The 17878-nt window shown below is 48.9% G+C and overlaps 2 protein-coding genes across 7 annotated transcripts in view; both read left to right on the top strand.

Annotated features, from left to right (window-relative positions):
* dnal1 (dynein, axonemal, light chain 1) overlaps positions 1-4322 on the top strand; it is a 4461-nt gene extending 139 nt beyond the window's left edge. The window contains exons 1-9 of one of the 4 annotated variants that reach the window (XR_014554561.1): positions 496-553; positions 966-1004; positions 1487-1596; positions 1730-1785; positions 2185-2240; positions 2661-2787; positions 3048-3188; positions 3277-3900; positions 3958-4322. Coding sequence is in view for 3 of the 4 variants with exons in the window: in XM_083683003.1 (XP_083539129.1) it covers positions 551-553; positions 966-1004; positions 1487-1596; positions 1730-1785; positions 2185-2240; positions 2661-2787; positions 3048-3188; positions 3277-3326 (582 nt within the window). In the remaining variant the exon portion in view is untranslated. Of the gene's footprint in view, positions 1-493; positions 558-965; positions 1005-1486; positions 1597-1729; positions 1786-2184; positions 2241-2660; positions 2788-3047; positions 3189-3276 lie in introns of those variants that run through there. The other 3 variants (XM_083683005.1, XM_083683004.1, XM_083683003.1) reach the window with 3 other exon arrangements.
* Positions 4323-5538: 1216 nt separating this feature from the next.
* Positions 5539-17820, top strand: tedc1 (tubulin epsilon and delta complex 1). Of its 3 annotated transcripts, none has more exons than XM_083684142.1 (8): positions 5539-5683; positions 6477-6570; positions 6795-6991; positions 13795-13962; positions 14095-14172; positions 14356-14442; positions 15021-15191; positions 17422-17820. In XM_083684142.1, the coding sequence occupies exons 1-8, from the start codon at positions 5576-5578 to the stop codon at positions 17734-17736; spliced, it is 1218 nt and encodes a 405-aa protein (XP_083540268.1). In that variant the 5' UTR covers positions 5539-5575; the 3' UTR covers positions 17737-17820. The 3 variants fall into 3 exon arrangements, with proteins under 3 accessions (XP_083540268.1, XP_083540267.1, XP_083540269.1); XM_083684141.1 differs by having other exon boundaries at positions 5539-5686; XM_083684143.1 differs by having other exon boundaries at positions 5539-5686; positions 16798-17559.
* The last annotated feature ends 58 nt before the right edge of the window (positions 17821-17878 follow it).

The raw sequence follows: 17878 nt of genomic DNA, 5'->3' as shown, positions 1-17878 counted from the left end.
CGTCTCAGGCCTGTTGGTAGAGCATGGCACTCCCTGTTCCAAGGTTGTAGGTTTGATTCCCCCCTGGACAAAAGTGTCTGCTAAATGGCATTTATTATTATTATTAGTAGTAGTAGTACATTATATAATAATAATAATAATAATAATAATAATAATAATAATAATTATTATTATTATTATTATTATTATTATTATTATTATTGTGGTCGGGGTTATTCAGGTTGCTGGCGCCCCCCACTGGTGAAAAGTAGCAGTACAGCAGGAGTGACTGTCCCGTCCAAGCTGACTGTGTCCGAGAAAAGCATTTTATTCTTTTTATCATTTATTTTTATTTTTGCAGCCATACTTGATTGTTTTCTTTTTCTTTTTAAATGTGGAGATAATTAAATCTCGTTTTATTGTTACAATGTTTAATAATTGACATTTTAACAGTTTCATTTTGTTTCGTTTTTTAATCAAACCACCGATGACGTCACCGATCCCGCTGTCACAGCTCGCGCAGGCGCAGTAGCGTGCCGAGTCCCCGGTGTCATAGCAACCAGACGACGACATGGTGGGTGCGAGACGTTAACGTCTGTTTTTAATGAGTGAATATTTACAACTTTAACCAAATAGTTAATAACCATCGATCAAATGTAACGTTTCTCAGTATTGATTGGAGATAACAGAGCTCCAACGATACACTAACCCCCGCCAGCTAGCAACCGCTGCTAACGTGATCCATCTAGCTAACTAGCTAACTAACCTCAGGTCTAACTAATTAACTAGCCTCAGGTCTAACTAACTAGCCTCAGGTCTAACTAATTAACTAACTAACCTCAGGTCTAACTAACTAACCTCAGGTCTAACTAATTAACTAGCCTCAGGTCTAACTAACTAACCTCAGGTCTAACTAATTAACTAGTCTGGGGTCTTGCAGCTGGTGTATCAACCTCCTAACGCCGGTTTGTGTCTTTGTGTTTCAGGCAAAAGCAACGACCATAAAAGAAGCCCTGGTGAGATGGGTAAGACATCAGGAGTCTGTCTGTCTGTCTGTCTGTCTGATCTACTGACACTCATAACCTGTCTGTCTGTCACATCGACTGACACTCATAACCTGTCTGTCTGTCACATCGACTGACACTCATAACCTGAATTTGATGTTGACAAATACATGAGAAACCCTCAAATATCAGCTTGTTTTGTTCTACGTGTCATTGTTGTAAAGTTAGGCGTTAGGGTTAGGCGTTAGCTACAGAAGATTGGAATGACAGATGGGCATCCCTGAAATGTGTGTTTAGTCAGAATAGACAAGGTGTTCTTACCTTCTACCAGGGTTAGCCCTAACCCATGTTGCTTGGTGGTGCTAGCAGTCAGTTGTTGGGTTAGGGCTGGGTTTGGGCTAGGGTTAGAGAGAGTCTCATCCTCATCACTGTTGCAGCTGTCAGGAGCAGGAAGGTGGGGCATGGTTAATTGTGTGTGTGTGTGTGTGTGTGTGTGTTGTCAGGAGGAGAAGGCGGGGGAGAAGGTGGGGGAGGCCAAGGCAGTGAAGCTGTATGGTCAGATTCCTCCCATAGAGAAGATGGATGCCTCTCTCTCTACCCTCATCAACTGCCAGTGAGTCACAGACCCCTGACCTCTAACCCTAACCCCTGACCTCTAACCTCTGCTGTAACACCTAATTTCCCCTCGGGGATCAATAAAGTACCTATCTATGTAACCTCTAACCCCTGACCTCTGACCCTTACAGGAGGTTGTCTCTGTCGACCAACTGCATCGAGAAGATCGCCAACCTCAACGGCCTCAGTGACTAGAACACTCTACACACAACGCTTCTCTCTCTCTTTCTCTCTCTCTCTCTCTCTCTCTCTCTCTGTCCGTATATGAAATATAATGACCTGATCACATAATCAAGGACAGAATGTGTGTGATGTTAGGGTTAGGTCAGCTCAGGGTTAGATCAAGTTAGGGTCAGGGTTAGATTAGGTTAGGTTAGGTCAGGGTTAGGTCACGGTGAGGATTAGGGTTGGGTCAAGGTCATGGTTAGGTCACGGTGAGGGTTAGGTTAGGGTTAGGTCAGGTCAGGGTTAGATCAGGTCAGGGTTAGGTCAGGGTCAAGGTGAGGGTTAGGGCAGGGTTAGGTTAGGGCAGGGTTAGGTCAGGGTTAGGTGGTAGTTGAGTGTTCTGTGCTGTGTTTCCTAACAGAGAACCTGAGGATCTTGTCACTGGGACGGAACAACATCAAGAACCTCAACGGACTGGTGAGTTCCTGCTTCCCTTGACCCTGCCTAACCCTAACCCTGCCCCTCGATCCTAACCCTGACCCTGCCTAACCCTAACCCTAACTCTGCCCCTCGATCCTGACCCTGCCTAACCCTAACTCTGCCCCTCGATCCTAACCCTGACCCTGCCTAACCCTAACTCTGCCCCTCGATCCTAACCCTGACCCTGCCTAACCCTAACCCTGCCCCTCGGTCCTGACCCTGCCTAAGCCCAACCCTGACCCTGACCCTCAGTCCTAACCCTGACCCTGCCTAACCCTGACCCTGCCAAACCCTGACCCTGCCTAACCCTAACCCTGCCCCTTGGTCCTGACCCTAACCCTGGACTTCATGCCCCTTGGTCCTAGGGTTCTGATTAAGGTTAGTATAAACTGTGTGTGTGTGTGTGTGTGTGTGCAGGAGGCTGTGGGGGAGACTCTGGAGGAGTTGTGGATCTCCTACAACCTGATAGAGAAGCTGAAGGGAATCCATGTGATGAAGAAACTCAGAGTCCTGTACATGTCTAACAACCTGGTGAAGGACTGGGGTGAGGAGGGGGGGGTCCTGTACATGTCTAACAACCTGGTGAAGGACTGGGGTGAGGAGGGGGGGTCCTGTACATGTCTAACAACCTGGTGAAGGACTGGGGTGAGGAGGGGGGGTCCTGTACATGTCTAACAACCTGGTGTGGGGGGGGGTCCTGTACATGTCTAACAACCTGGTGAAGGACTGGGGTGGGGGGGGGGGTTAACGGTGGTTGTGGTTAACGGTGGTTGTGGTTAACGGTGGTTGTGGTTGTGGTTGCAGCAGAGTTTGTGAAGCTGGCTGACCTGCCCTCCCTGGGGGACCTGGTGTTCGTGGGGAATCCTCTGGAGGAGAAGTACTCAGCTGACGCCTCCTGGCCTGACGAGGCCACCAGGAGACTCCCCAAGCTGAAGAAACTAGACGGTACCATCACACACTCACACACACACACACTCACACACACACACACTTGATGTATCATGTATAACAGTGTGTGTGTGTGTCTCCTCAGGGAACCCAGTGATCAAGCAGGATGATGATGAAGGAGACGGAGAGAGTTAACCACATGATCTGTGTCCTGTTAATGAGTTTACACACACACACACAGTTCTTTAAATGTTGTTTTATTTAGTTGAATGGTTTCTACACCAGCAGAATAGACGACACAGACAGACAGACAGACAGACAGACGACTCAGACATTTCCAGAAGCGTGGACCTCTCTGTTGGACCTGAGACTCTGTGTTCGGCAGGCCCACTTCTGCTCCTAATGTTGAACAACCTGAGACAGACAGTCTGTTGGGGTTAGTTAGGGTTAGTTACAGTTAGGGTTAAGGTTAGGGTTAGTTACAGTTAGGGTTAGTTCGGGTTAGGGTTAGTTATAGTTAGGGTTGGTTAGGGTTAGAGAGTTAGTTTAGTTGGGGTTGTTTGGGTTAGGGTTAGTTACGGTTAGGGTTAGTTGAAGTTGTTAGGGCTGGTTAGGGTTAGTTGGGGTTAGGGTTAGTTGAGGTTGTTAGGGTCAGTTGAGATTGTTAGGGTTAGTTGAGGTTGTTAGGGTCAGTTGAGATTGTTAAGGTGGTTAGGGTTAGTTGAGGTTGTTAAGGTGGTTAGGGTTAGTTGAGGTTGTTAGGGTTAGAGTTAGTTAGGGTTAGTTGAGGTTGTTAGGGTTGGTTAGGGTTAGTTAGGTGGGTTAGGGTTAGATGGGTTAGTTACAGTTAGTGACGGGCGTTAAAAGCACATTCTTTATGGTCGCTATCATTCCTGACTGCTTTCTGCACGTGTGCAAAGTGTATATCAAACTAGTGTGATTTGCAGGACCCCTGGAAGGAACACACACACACACACACACACACAACACAACACACACACTGTTACCAGAAGATTGAAGAAGAGAAACAGCACATTTAGCTTTGTATCTTAATTGTTCATACATGTTTTGTAAAGTGATTTTTACTTCTGTTTTAAATTATTATGAATGTTTGTAGAAATGAATATACTGAGATGTTTATGATTTTTAAGGATGACATTTGGGAAAGTTGCATTAAATGTTTCTATGTCATCTCTGTTGTCCTGTCTTCTTTCTGGAACCCCAACCCTAACCTTGACCCTAACCCTAACCCCAACCCTAACCCGCACACAAATACCAAAATCATCAAACCATGTCTTAGTTCAGCAGTAGATGTCATCTAGACCAGACATCTCTGCTGATACCAGACTGTTTCCATGTTTTCAGATCAGATGAGAGGTTTAGTTAGTTCAGTTTAGCTAGTTTAGTTAGGGTTAGTTTGGTTTAGGGTTAGTTAGGGTTAGTTGAGGTTGTTAGGGTTAGGTGGGTTAGTTACAGTTAGTGACAGGAGTTAAAAAGCACATTTATGGCCGCTAAGGGTTAAGGATAGTTGAGTTTGTTAGGGTTAGTTAAGGTTAGTTGAGGTTGTTAGGGTTAGGGTTAGTTGAGGTTGTTAGGGTTAGGGTTAGTTGAGGTTGTTAGGGTTAGGATTAGTTGAGGTTGTTAGGGTTAGTTGAGGTTGTTAGGGTTAAGGTTAGGGTTAGTTGAGGTTGTTAGGGTTAGTTGGGGTTAGTTGAGGTTGTTAGGGTTAGTTGAGGTTATTAGGGTTAGGGTTAGTTGAGGTTAGTTAAGGTTAGTTGAGGTTGTTAGGGTTAGGGTTAGTTGAGGTTGTTAGGGTTAGGATTAGTTGAGGTTGTTAGGGTTAGTTGAGGTTGTTAGGATTAGTTTGGGTTAGGGTTAGTTGAGGTTGTTAGGGTTAGTTAAGGTTAGTTGAGGTGGTTAGGGTTAGTTGAGGTTGTTAGGATTAGTTAGGGTTAGGGTTAGTTGAGGTTGTTATGGTTAGTTGAGGTTGTTAGGGTTAGTTGAGGTTGTTAGGGTTAGGGTTAGGGTTAGAGAGTTAGGGTTAGGGTTAGGGTTAGGTGGGTTAGTTACAGTTAGTGACGGGAGTTAAAAAGCACATTCTTTATGGTCGCTATCATTCCTGACTGCTTTCTGCACGTGTGCAAAGTGTATATCAAACTAGTGTGATTTGCAGGACACCTGGAAGGAACACACACACACACACACACACACACACACTAACCGAAAATGGTTCCATGGCAACCGTACCCGGACATTGTTTCAGCAACGTCATGATGAGGCGCGTGGTGGAGAGAGGAGAGGAGAGTTAGAGGAGGAGGAGGAGGAGGAGGAGGAGGGGGGTTGGGGTTAGAGTTAGAGTTAGAGGAGGAGGGGGGTTAGAGGAGGAGGAGGAGGAGGGTTAGGGTTAGAGGAGGAGGAGGAGGGTTAGAGGAGGAGGAGGAGAGATGAGGCGCGTGGTGGAGACTCTCCTCGGGCTGCTGTCCGACCTGCACGTCACGTTCGTCCCAGCGGCGGAAACCTTCCGACGGGCGAAGTTCAACACCGGAGGACAGGTGGTCAGTAGGCTAACCAGGCTAACTAGTTCAACACCGGAGGACGGGTGGTCAGTAGGCTAACCAGGCTAACTAGTTCAACACCGGAGGACGGGTGGTCGGTAGGCTAACCAGGCTAACTAGTTCAACACCGGAGGACGGGTGGTCAGTAGGCTAACCAGGCTAACTAGTTCAACACCGGAGGACGGGTGGTCGGTAGGCTAACCAGGCTAACTAGTTCAACACCGGAGGACAGGTGGTCGGTAGGCTAACCAGGCTAACTAGTTCAACACCGGAGGACGGGTGGTCGGTAGGCTAACCAGGCTAACTAGTTCAACACCGGAGGACGGGTGGTCGGTAGGCTAACCAGGCTAACTAGTTCAACACCGGAGGACGGGTGGTCGGTAGGCTAACCAGGCTAACTAGTTCAACACCGGAGGACGGGTGGTCGGTAGGCTAACCAGGCTAACTAGTTCAACACCGGAGGACAGGTGGTCGGTAGGCTAACCAGGCTAACTAGTTCAACACCGGAGGACGGGTGGTCAGTAGGCTAACCAGGCTAACTAACCAACGGCCTGGCAGGAAACCTCGTTGCTTTTAATCTTGAACTATTTAACTATTTTTGTTGTTGTTTTTACGGACTTTGCTTTTGTTTTACTTTTTATTGATCTATTTATTCATGTTCTCACCATGGAATATAGCGTCTTTGAGTACTGAGAAAAGTGCTATACAAAATCAATGCATTATTATTTTTATTATTATTATAACCTCTGCAGACGGTTATAAGTGAATCTTCTGTCTGTCTGTTCTGCAGGTGGAGGACTTCTGGAGGTTCCTTCATAGTCTCTTCTCCAAAGCTCTGAGAGTGGAATGTGAATGTTCTTCATCATCATCACACCAACATGTTGGTCAGTCAGGGGGGGAGGAGGGAGGGGGGGGTAGTAGTGTCTATCTCTATAGAGAGTGTGTGTGGGTGTGGGGTAGTGTAGTAGTGTGTGTCTCTATTGGATGTGTGTATGTGTATCTATAGTAGTGTGTCAGTATGGAGGCTGTGTATAAAGTAGTGTGTGTTCATCTGTCTAAGACGTGTGTGTGCGCGTGCGTGCGTGCGTGTGTGTGTGTGTGTGTGCAGGGTCCAGGCTGGTGCGGTCAGCGTTGTGGCAGTGTGGTTATGGAGCCAGCTGGGTGTGTGTGGTGGCCGAGGGCGGCGTGGGGAGCAGGGAGCTGCTCCTGGCCTTCGGTTGGCTGCTGTCCTCTGGCCGTCTGCTGGATCTCCTGCTGACAGACAGAACCATGGAGCTGGACCTGCTGTCTCTACCCACACTCACGGTCAGTCTCTACCCACGCTCACGGTCAGTCTCTACCCACACTCACGGTCAGTCTCTACCCACGCTCACGGTCAGTCTCTACCCACACTCACGGTCAGTCTCTACCCACTCTCACGGTCAGTCTCTACCCACACTCACGGTCAGTCTCTACCCACACTCACAGTCAGTCTCTACCCACACTCACGGTCAGTCTTTACCCACGCTCACGGTCAGTCTCTATCTCTAGTGTATAAACCAATAGTAGACGAAGGGAGTGGCCTATCTCTAGTGTATAAACCAATAGTAGATGAAGGGAGTGGCCTATCTCTGGTGTCTATGATCTCTGGTATTACTGAACCTTTTCCACTTGCCAGTCGCAGCTCATTAAGATACCGGTTGGGTCCAGAGTGGTCCCCCTCCAGGGTGGTCCTGGGTGGTCCCCCTCCAGGGTGGTCCCCCTCCAGGGTGGTCCCCCGCCAGGGTGGTCCTGGGTGGTCCCCCTCCAGGGTGGTCCTGGGTGGTCCCCCTCCAGGGTGGTCCAGAGTGGTCCCCCTCCAGAGTAGTCCTGGGTGGTCCCCCACCATGATGGTCCAGGGTGGTCCCCCTCCAGGGTGGTCCCCTTCCAGGGCAGTCCTGGGTGGTCCCCCTCCAGGGTGGTCCCGCCCCCTCCTTGCCCCCTTCAATGATTCCATTGGAAGAAATTCCTGTTATTTCAAAGTTGTTATTTATTATGCGAGCAGTCTCTACCTCCCTTCAAAAGCTCTCCTCCAAAGAGTTCCCCTCCCCTCCTAGCCCTAACCCTCCCCTCCTAACCCTAACCCTCCCCTCCTAACCCTAACCCTCCCTTCCTAACCCTCCCCTCCTAACCCTAACCCTCCCTTCCTAACCCTAACCCTCCCCTCCTAACCCTAACCCTCCCCTCCTAACCCTCCCCCAATATTTTTGAAATACAGCCTACGATTGGACCTGCTACTACCACACACCTGGAACCCCTAGCCCCACGAAGGGAACCCCACAAACACCCCAATACAGAAAGAAAGATACATGACTAGTGTGATTAACATAATCAAACCCATTTTAATATTAGGAGACTCAAACCTGTCATGAATCCCTAGTTTCACTGACGCCCGTGTTCAGGGTTAGGGTTAGTCAGTTTCCCTGGGGCTACATTTTACATGTACTTTTATGGCATTTAGTAGACGCCTTTATCCAAAGCGCCTTTATCCAACAGTCATCATAAGACAAAGTAATCAATGCTCACACCAGGGGCCATTGGCAGTCGTAATGCCAGTAGGATTATTTTTTTTTTTTAAATATATTTTATTAGCAGGAAAGAACTTGTACAGGGGAGAAGAGGTCTCGGGGTTAGGGTTAGTACGGGGGGGGGTAGTGAGGGTGAAGCGGTCTTTAGGAGGGACTGTTAAGATGTAGCTTGAAGAGGCCACTGCATCCACGTAGAGGCGGCGGTGCCAGGCGGGCAGCCGAGGTGGACGAGCAGAGTGATCTTGCAGGGGTTTGGGGGCTAACTATTGCTTGCAAGTAGGGGGGGGCTGTTCCCTTTGCCGCCCGTTAGGCAAGCACCAGGGTCTTGAATTTGATGCGAGCTGCTACCGGGAGCCAGTGGTGGGTGCGGAGGAGGGGCGTGACATGGGAGAATTTGGTCTGACATGGGAGAGACGAGCGGCAGCGTTCTGGATGAGCTGTAGAGGCCTGATGGAGGAGGCGGGGAGTCCGGCGAAGAGTGCATTGCAGTAGTCAAGGCAAGAGTGTTTGGACCAAAAGTTGTGCTGCTTCTCTGGTGAGGAATGGACGTATCCTTCTGATGTTGTAGAGGAAGAAACTACAGGAGCGTGCTGTCGCTGTGATGTACGCCACACAGGATAAGTGGTTGTCAAGGATCACCCCAAGGTTCTTGGCTGTATGGGAGAAGTCTTGGAGAGGGCAGGCTTTTCCTGGGAGGAAGAGCAGCTCAGTCTTGTCAAGGTTGAGCTTTAGGTGGTGGGCTGACATCCAAGCAGAAATGTCTGCAAGACATGCCGAGACATGTGTTGCCACCTGTGAGTCAGAAGTCAAAAGTCAAGTCAAAGTCAAAGTGGCTTTAATGTCAATTCTTCACATGTCAAGACATACAAAGGAATCGAGAGAACGTTTCTCACTCTCCCACGGTGAGACAGGTAAAGTGCACAGGCACAACAGATAAGACAAGACATACTAAAGGTAAAACATTCAATTGCACAACAGATAAGACATTTACTAATGCTAGGATGATAGACAATAAAAATAATTTAAACAGTGCAAAAAGAACAGTCAGTAAAGACAGTAAATAGCAGCCAAATACTGGTAGTAATAATAGTGCAATAGATCAGTAGATTGTCCAGAGTCCGCATTGTTTTTAGGGGGGCGGGGGGGGGGGCTGAAGGGTTGGGGGGGGGGGGTTCAGAAGGGGGGAAAGAGAGAAAAAGTTGAGTGTTATCTGCATAGGTGTGGTAGGAGAAACCATGTGACGAAATGACAGAGCCGAGAGATTTGGTATAGAGAGAGAACAGTAAAGGCCCAAGGACAGAGCCCTGGGGGACACCAGTGGTGAGGGGTCACCCGGTAGGAGCGACCGGCCAGGTAGGATGCAAACCAGGAGAGTGCAGAGCCAGAGATGCCCACTTCTGAGAGGGTGGAGAGAAGGATTGGGTGGTTTACTGTGTCAATTGCAGCAGACAGGTCCAGAATAATGAGAAAAGAGGAGAGGAAGGAAGCTTGAGCGGAGTGGAGAACCTCTGACAGCGAGGAGAGCAGTTTCAGTAGAGTGCCCAGCTTTAAAGCTGGATTGGTGAGGGTCAAGGAAGTTGTTTTGAAGGAGGTAGTTAGACAGTTGGTTAGAGACAGCACGTTCAAGGGTTTTAGATAAGAAGGAGAGAAGGGATACCGGTCTGTAGTTATGGACAGCAGACAGGTCAAGAGTTGGTTTCTTGAGAAGAGGCTTGACTCTAGCTATCTTGAAGGCAGCTGGGACAGATCCTGTGGATAGAGAGGAATTGATTAAGGTGGTAAGGTACGGAAGGAGGTGGATTGGAGAAAGGGGGAGGGGATAGGATCGAGGGGGCAGGTGGTTGCCCGCTTGGATGTGACCAGCTTTAGAACATCCTCAGGGGAGAGGGGGGAGAAATCTAATAAACCAGAGACTGGGTGTTGCACAGTGGGTTTGGGAGGAGAGGTAGTATTGTTGGTGAGAGGTAGAGGGAAGGAGCTGCTAATGTCATCAACCTTTTTTTCAAAATCATCAGCAGACAGAGGGGAGGAGGAGGGTTGAGGAGTGAGGAAAATGTGGAGAAAAGTTTCCTTGGGTCAGAGACAGAGGGTTGAATTTTGGAATGGTAGTAAGAAGCTTTAGCAGCTGATGCAGATGAGGTGTAGTTGAGGAAGAGAGAGAGATAAGGGTCTAGATCATCAGGAAGGCCAGATTTTCTCCATTTCCTCTCAGCTGCCCGGAGCCCTATTCTACAAGCTTGCAGGGCTTCAGACAGCCAGGGAGCGTGTGGAGAGGATCGTGCTGGCCTTGAGGTCAGTGGACAGAGAGAGTCGAAGGACGAGGAAAGAGAGGAGGGTGGAGGAAGCTGCGTCAGTGGATAGAATAGAGAAGGATTCAACAGAGGGTAGGGCGGATAAGACAGAGGAAGAGAGAGTGGTGAGTGAGAGGGTGCGCAGGCCGCGATGAGAGGACACAGTGTGGGTAGAGACTGGTTGGGAGGGTGAGCATTTGAGAGGGAGGGAGGGAGAAGGATACGAAATGATGGTCTGAAACCGGAAGAGGGGTAACAGTGAGGTTTGAGGTATTGGAGGATCTTGTGAAGACAAGGTCAAGCTGATTGCCCGCCTTATGAGTGGGAGGAGAGTGCGACAGGGTAAGGCCGAAGGAGGATAGAAGGTCAAGCGCTGCAGACGAGTGAAGGTTCTCCGACTGGATGTTGAAGTCTCCCAGTAGTGTGAGCGGTGTGCCGTTCTCAGGGAAGAAGCTGAGAAGGACATCCATCTCATCTAAGAAGTGGCCAAGCTGACCTGGAGGACGATAGACAACAACAATGTGAAGTTTGACAGGGGAGGTGATAGAAACAGCATGGAATTCAAAGGAGGATATGGACACGTGTGACAGGGGAAGGACATTATGTGACCACGAAATGAGGAGTCCTGTTCCTCCTCCTCGACCAGAGAGTATAGGGGAATGAGAAAAGGAGTAGGCATCAGAGAGGGCTGCCGGGGTAGCTGTGTTATCCGGTGTAATCCATGTCTCTGTGAGAGCAAGGAAGTGGAGAGACATGAAGCAGGCATAGGCTGAGATAGCCTCTGCTTTCCGGACCACTGATTGGCAGTTCCAAAGTCCTCCCGTGACAGTGAGGTCATGGTCAGTTGAGCATGGTGGGTAGATTAGATTGGAAGGGTTGCGAGTGGAGGTGTAGTGTCGATGTGTCCTCCTAATGGAGGAAATAACAGGAATGGGGAGAAAGCACATTGTGATTTTTTGCCGGTGGAGAGGGTTAGTGGGAAAAGTATACACAATACACTCAGGGTAGTAAAGAAATTATCAAGATAGAATAGAAATACTTAGTAGTATGGCCTTCCTCTCAGGCCTTCCTCGATGGACTCCACAGATAGACTCCTATGTCTTTGTGTCTGGAGTCTTCGTGTCAGGAGGCTGTCGCTCTGCGATCGTCACAAAATAAATGCAGATTCTACCATCTGAGGGGAGTGTTAGAGAAGCTGGTACCTAACCCAGCCACAGAGAAAGTGATTTTGTCTGCAGGCCTTAATAACTGTCTCTCCAGACAGAGAGAGAGGACACCACCTGGAAACAACAATTGTTGACAGTGGTGAAGGACAGGTTCCCTAACCCTAACCAGATGCTGTCTCCCCCTCCACACTGAAACATTGTGCAGACCAGCTGTCTCCAGTGTTTACGGACATCTTTAACACTTCACTGGCTGAATGCATGGTACCTGCCTGCTTCATAACATCCACCATCATCCCAGTTCCCAAAAAGCAGAGGATCACAGGCCTTAATGACTACAGACCAGTCGCCCTGACCTCTGTGGTAATGAAGACCTTTGAGTGCCTCGTGGTCACCCACTCAAGGCCATCACCAACCCCCTCCTTGACCCACTGCAGTTTGCCTATAGAGCCAACAGGTCTGTAGATGACGCAGTCAACATGGGACTTCACTTCATCCTCCAGCACCTAGACTCCCCCGGCACTTACGCCAGGATCCTGTTTGTGGACTTCAGCTCGGCATTTAACACTATCGCCCTCTCTCCTCCAGGACAAGCTATCCCAGCTGAGCGTGCCTGAGCCCACCTACAGGTGGATCACTGACTTTCTGACAGACAGGAAGCAGCAGGTACGGCTGGGCAAGCTTGTCTCTGACCCCCGGACCATCAGCACCGGAGCCCCACAAGGCTGTGTGCTCTCTCCTCTACTCTTATCCCTCTACACCAACAGCTGCACCTCTAGCTACCCTTTAAACTCCTGAAGTTTGTGGATGACACTACCCTCATTGGATTAATCTCCAACGGTGATGAGGCCGCCTACAGGGAGGAAGTTGACAGCCTGACTTCCTGGTGCAGTCAGAACTACTTGGAGCTGAACGCCCTAAAAACTGTAGAGATGGTAGTAGACTTCAGGAGAAGCCCAGCCCCAACCACCCCCCTCATCATGTGTGACTCCCCAATTAACATTGTGGAGTCATTCAGATTCCTGGGGACAATAATTTCAAAGGACCTCAGGTGGGCGGAGAACATCACCTCCACCATCAAGAAGGCCCAGCAGAGGATGTTCTTCCTGCGGCAGCTGAAGAAATTCAACATGCCACAGAAAGTGATGGTTGAGTTCTACACGGCCATCATTGAGTCCATCCTCAGCTCATCAATCACTGTCTGGTTCACTGCCTCCACTGCCAATGACAAAGGCAGATTGCAGCGGATCATTCGGTCAGCCGAGAAGGTCATCGGCTGCAACCTGCCATCTCTCCTGGACCTGTTCCACTCCAGGACCAGTAAGAGAGCAGGAAAGATCATCGCTGATCCTTCCCATCCTGGTCACCACCTCTTCCAGAGACTTCCATCCAGCAAGGTTCCGGTCAATCAAGACTAACACATCGCGCCACCTGAACAGTTTCTTCCCCATGGCAGTGGGCTAACAACCAAGCTCCCTGTCTCTCACTGACTCTGGGACTTCCACCCCCCCCCCACCCTGTCACACTCACAATGCACTGACAGTGTAATTTATAATTATTTTAAATTATTCTAATTTATAGTGTACATGCCCCACAACCATTTCACAACCTCTTGTAGCCTCTTGCCTACAAGATGTATTGTTCTGCTTCTCTTTTTTGTAAATTTGTAAATTTGTTATTGCTATTTTGTTAATACTTTGCTATTTTGTAAATTTCTAGTCAATATTTGCTATTTGTTTTTTATGTCCATGCATCAACCTCACCAAGTAAATTTCCTGTATGTGTAAATATACTTAACCAAATAAAAGAATTCTGATTCTGATTCTGATTGTTGAAAACTCATCATTCACAGTCCATTTTTCTCTTTTTTGCCCCATTCTTGTTGAAGCCATGCTATGGCAGTGCTCAGTGATTACCTTGCTGCCCTCAAACCGTCAGTTATACAGCAGGGAAAACCACGGTTATTGACACAGAAATATGCAGTGCTAGAAAATGTGTTAATGTTGAGGGAGGTTTACTCATGTGCCCTTTTATCTAAACATGTTGAGTTGGTCTAACCCTAATATCTCTCTGTGTCTCTCTCTCTCCTCCCCTCCCCCATGACCCAGGCCTCTCTGAGAGATGAAGGCTGCCCTCTGACTGGCCGAGGAGGGCTGGGGGCGGGGCCGGCATGGGCGGGGCTCCTCAGAAGACTCCAGTGGAGATTGGGAAGGCTGAGGATCCAGAGGCGGAGCTTGATGTCCAGTCAGGAAGAGAGAGCCAGACTCCTTCACCTGGTAGGTCCATCAGCCTGTCACTCAGCCTGTCACAATGTTCAGGGAGTCATGTGACCAGGGTTATAGGTTACATTCCTACCTGAACACGCCCCACTACGCTGTCAGAGTGATGTCATACCTCTCTGTCCACAGGTCCTGTCCTCTAGCTCCTTCCCCTCATCTAGCCCCTCCCACCACCAGCACAACATGGATTCCACCGCTCTCAGAAAGGTGACCCTAACCCTAACTCAACCACACCAAACACTAACCCTAACTCAACCACACCCAACACTAACCCTCACACAACATTATTGCCAAAGGAGCATGTATTGGGGAGTGTGTGGTGTTAAAGTGTGTGTGTGTGTGTGTGTGTGTGTGTGTGTGTGTGTGTGTGTGTGTGTGTGTGCGTTGCAGGAGTGTGAGGGTCTGCAGGCGCTGTGTGAGCTGATGGAGGTCTACCTGCTCTGGAAACGTCTGGAGCCGCTCTTCTGGTGCTGGATGGTGAGTCTCTAACCCCAACACAACCACAGCACAACCATAGCCCCAACACAACCACAGCACAACCATAACCCCAACACAACCATTACCACAACACAACCACAGCACAACCATAACCCCAACACAACCACAGCACAACCATAACCCCAACACAACCACAGCACAATCATAACCCCAACACAACCATAACCCCAACACAACCATAACCCCAACACAACCACAGCACAACCATAACCCCCAACACAACCACAGCAAATGTGACCAGCCACTTTGGCGGGGAGCCAACAAAGGTTCATGAATATTACGTAAATTTAAATATAATTTAAAAACCAAACTGGTGAGATCCACGATTCAACATCCTGCTCCCCCTCCTCCAGCTGACTGAACATCTCACTCATGCTTCTCCTGACGCTGTCCTGACTCTCTTCTGACGCTCTCCTGACGTTCTCCTGACGTTCTCCTGACGTTCTCCTGACGTTCTCCTGACGCTCTCCTGACGTTCTCCTGACGTTCTCCTGATGTTCTCCTGGCATTCTCCTGACACGCTCCTGACGTTCTCCTGACGTTCTGTCTGGCTGTAGGACAGCGTCGTGGAGCAGATCACAGACCTGAATGAGGAGGATCTTGTTGATGTGTCACCAAGTCAACAGACTGTCGGTCTGAGCTGTCCCCACGGCAACAAGAGCAGGAGGGGTCTGGAGCTGCTCGACAACATGCAGCTGCAGCCTGCAGGACACACACACACACCCCAGGTAACACACACACACACACACACACACACACACACACACACACACCAGGTAACACACACACATGCACACACACACACCAGGTAACACACACACACACACACACATGCACACACACACACCAGGTAACACACACACACACACACACACACACACACAACCCAGGTAACACACATACACAACCCAGGTAACACACACACACACATGCACACACACACCCCAGGTAACACACACACACACACACACACACAACCCAGGTAACACACACACACACACAACCCAGGTATCAGTGTGTCTTAACTGATGGTGTTAAATCAGGTTTTCTGGACATAACAAAGGGTGTTCCACAAGGATGTATTCTTGCTCCGGTTCTTTTGACTATTTACATCAATATTGGATTATCTGTAAATAATTGTAATCTGCATCTATATGCTGATGACACTGTTGGATATGTTATTGCCCCCACGACTGACCAGGCTCTCTCTGAGCTACAGTCTGCATTCACTGTCCTGCAGATTCTTCCTCCCCAACATCAGAAGGATACGTCCATTCCTCACCAGAGCAGCAGCACAACTTTTGGTCCAAACACTTGTGATCTCTCGCCTTGACTACTGCAACGCACTCTTGGCCGGTCTCCCCGCCTCCACCATCAGGCCTCTGCAGCTCATCCAGAAGGATGCCGCCCATCTGGTGTTCAGTCTCCCCAAATTCTCCCATGTCACGCCCCTCCTCCACACCCTCCACTGGCTCCCGGTAGCAGGTCACATCAGATTCAAGACCCTGGTGCTCGCTTACCGGGACCAAGGGGAACAGCCCCTCCCTACTTGCAAGCAATGGTCAGCCCCCAAACCCCCCCGGCCAAATCACTCCTCTCTTCCACCTCGGCTGCCCGCCTGGCACCGCCACCTCTACGTGGATATGTGGTGGAATTTCAAGTAAAAAAATACTTTGAAATAAAATGCCAGAGACTAGAGCTGATGATTTATCCAGAGACTTTTGTTCACAAGTAATAAAAGTCGTTCACATTTGCAAAGGTGACCACGTTGTTCTTTCAGTCAACCGCTTTATAGTTTCAAATAGGTTACCTCCCTCCTATGCAAATCATTCATACTTCCCAGATACATCCACCAATAACATTCAATTCCTACATCTCGTCACGGCCTGGTTTCCCCTCCTATTTGTAAAGACAGTTCTCGTGTTACTACATATTGGTGATGAGCTCATTAGATTTATCACTGTTATTCTAGGGCCTGGCACGGTTGGCCTCATCTGCACCTACCAGTGCTTGTTTATGAGGGTTTTCCTCTCTCCCTTATCCTGTTTTCTCACAGAAAAAGTGTATCTTGGTTCCATCTTCTGCTCTCAGCTTATTTGTCCTGTCCATTAGGATTGTTCACAACTGGTTAAATTTATATCTGCTTCTCTTTTCTGTTGACCATATCCTGCTTTCCCATGCCTTGGTCATCTGTTTTCTCTAACCTTTGCTCCCTCCTGCAACCTGTATAAACATCTCCATTACTCTCCATTCACAAATCAATCACTGGCCATCCTGGTCTTAATTGTCTCTCTACCTTGCCTTTGTGGAATTAGGAATCTTTATTTTCTCCAGAAATTTACCATAGATGCAGCAGTCGCACTACTCGGTCACGGCTTTTCACTGTCCTGGCGCCCCGCTGGTGGAACGAGCTTCCCACTGCTGTCACTACCAATCTTCCGCCGTAGATTGAAGACCCATCTCTTCAGGCTACATCTTAATGGTCCCTCCTACTACCGCCCTGTACTAACCCTAACCCTAAAGATATCTTCACCCCCACTACCCCCCTGTACAAATTTCTCTCCTGTTAATAAAAGAAAACTGCCGATGGCCCTAACCCCTAACCCTGGTCTGAGCATTGATTACTTTATCTTATGATGACTGATGGATAGATGATTCACTTACTTAGAACAAATACATTTGTTTACGTCGCTTTGGATAAAGGTGTCTGCTAAATGCCATAAATGTAAACATTTAAATGGTTAGGTATGGTGTGGTTAGGGTTAGGTATGGTTGGTTAGGTTTAATTATGGTTAGTTAGGGTTATTTATAGTTGATTAGGTTTAGCTATGGTTAGTTATGGTTAGTTAGGGTTAGTTATGGTCCTCTGCTCCAACCCTTTATGCATAGCTTCTACTTCACACACAGCTGTTATTACCCAAGTATCAGCCATCTCTCTTTCTCTCACTCTTCATCAAGGTGGTGGTGGAGGACGAGGAGGAGGTGAGGAGGAGAGTAGCTCTGAGGCTGCAGGTTCTGCAGGAGGCCCATACTCCAGCCTCCCATGGTTACAGGCCCAGCCTCCACAGACCCAGCCTCCAGAGACCCAGCCCAGGAACAGTGGCCTCTGGGCGGGCAGGGCTTCCCGGCGAGGCCCTGCTCCACCGGCTGCAGGAGGAGGAGGCGTGTCTACTGAGGGAGCTGGGGCGGAGGAGGCGGGCCAAGGAGGAGGAGCTACAAGAGGGGGCGGGGAAACTGGAGGGGTGTGTCCTCATCCCTCCCCTGAAGAGATGACCAGGCTTCTCAGTTCTAGTCATGTTAGTCATGTTCTTTTTGTTAATTTATTTGCATAGATAAAAACCGCCAAATTCATGTGTATTTATGTTTGTGTGTGTGTGTGTGTGTGTGCGCTGCTGTAAATGAGCCTCCTCTTTGG

The sequence above is a fragment of the Argentina silus genome, assembly GCF_951799395.1.
Source record: "Argentina silus genome assembly, chromosome: 13".
NCBI classification, from domain to species: domain Eukaryota; kingdom Metazoa; phylum Chordata; class Actinopteri; order Argentiniformes; family Argentinidae; genus Argentina; species Argentina silus.
The sequence above is the reverse complement of the archived record's forward strand: the minus strand, read 5'-3'. Positions and strand labels throughout refer to the sequence as shown.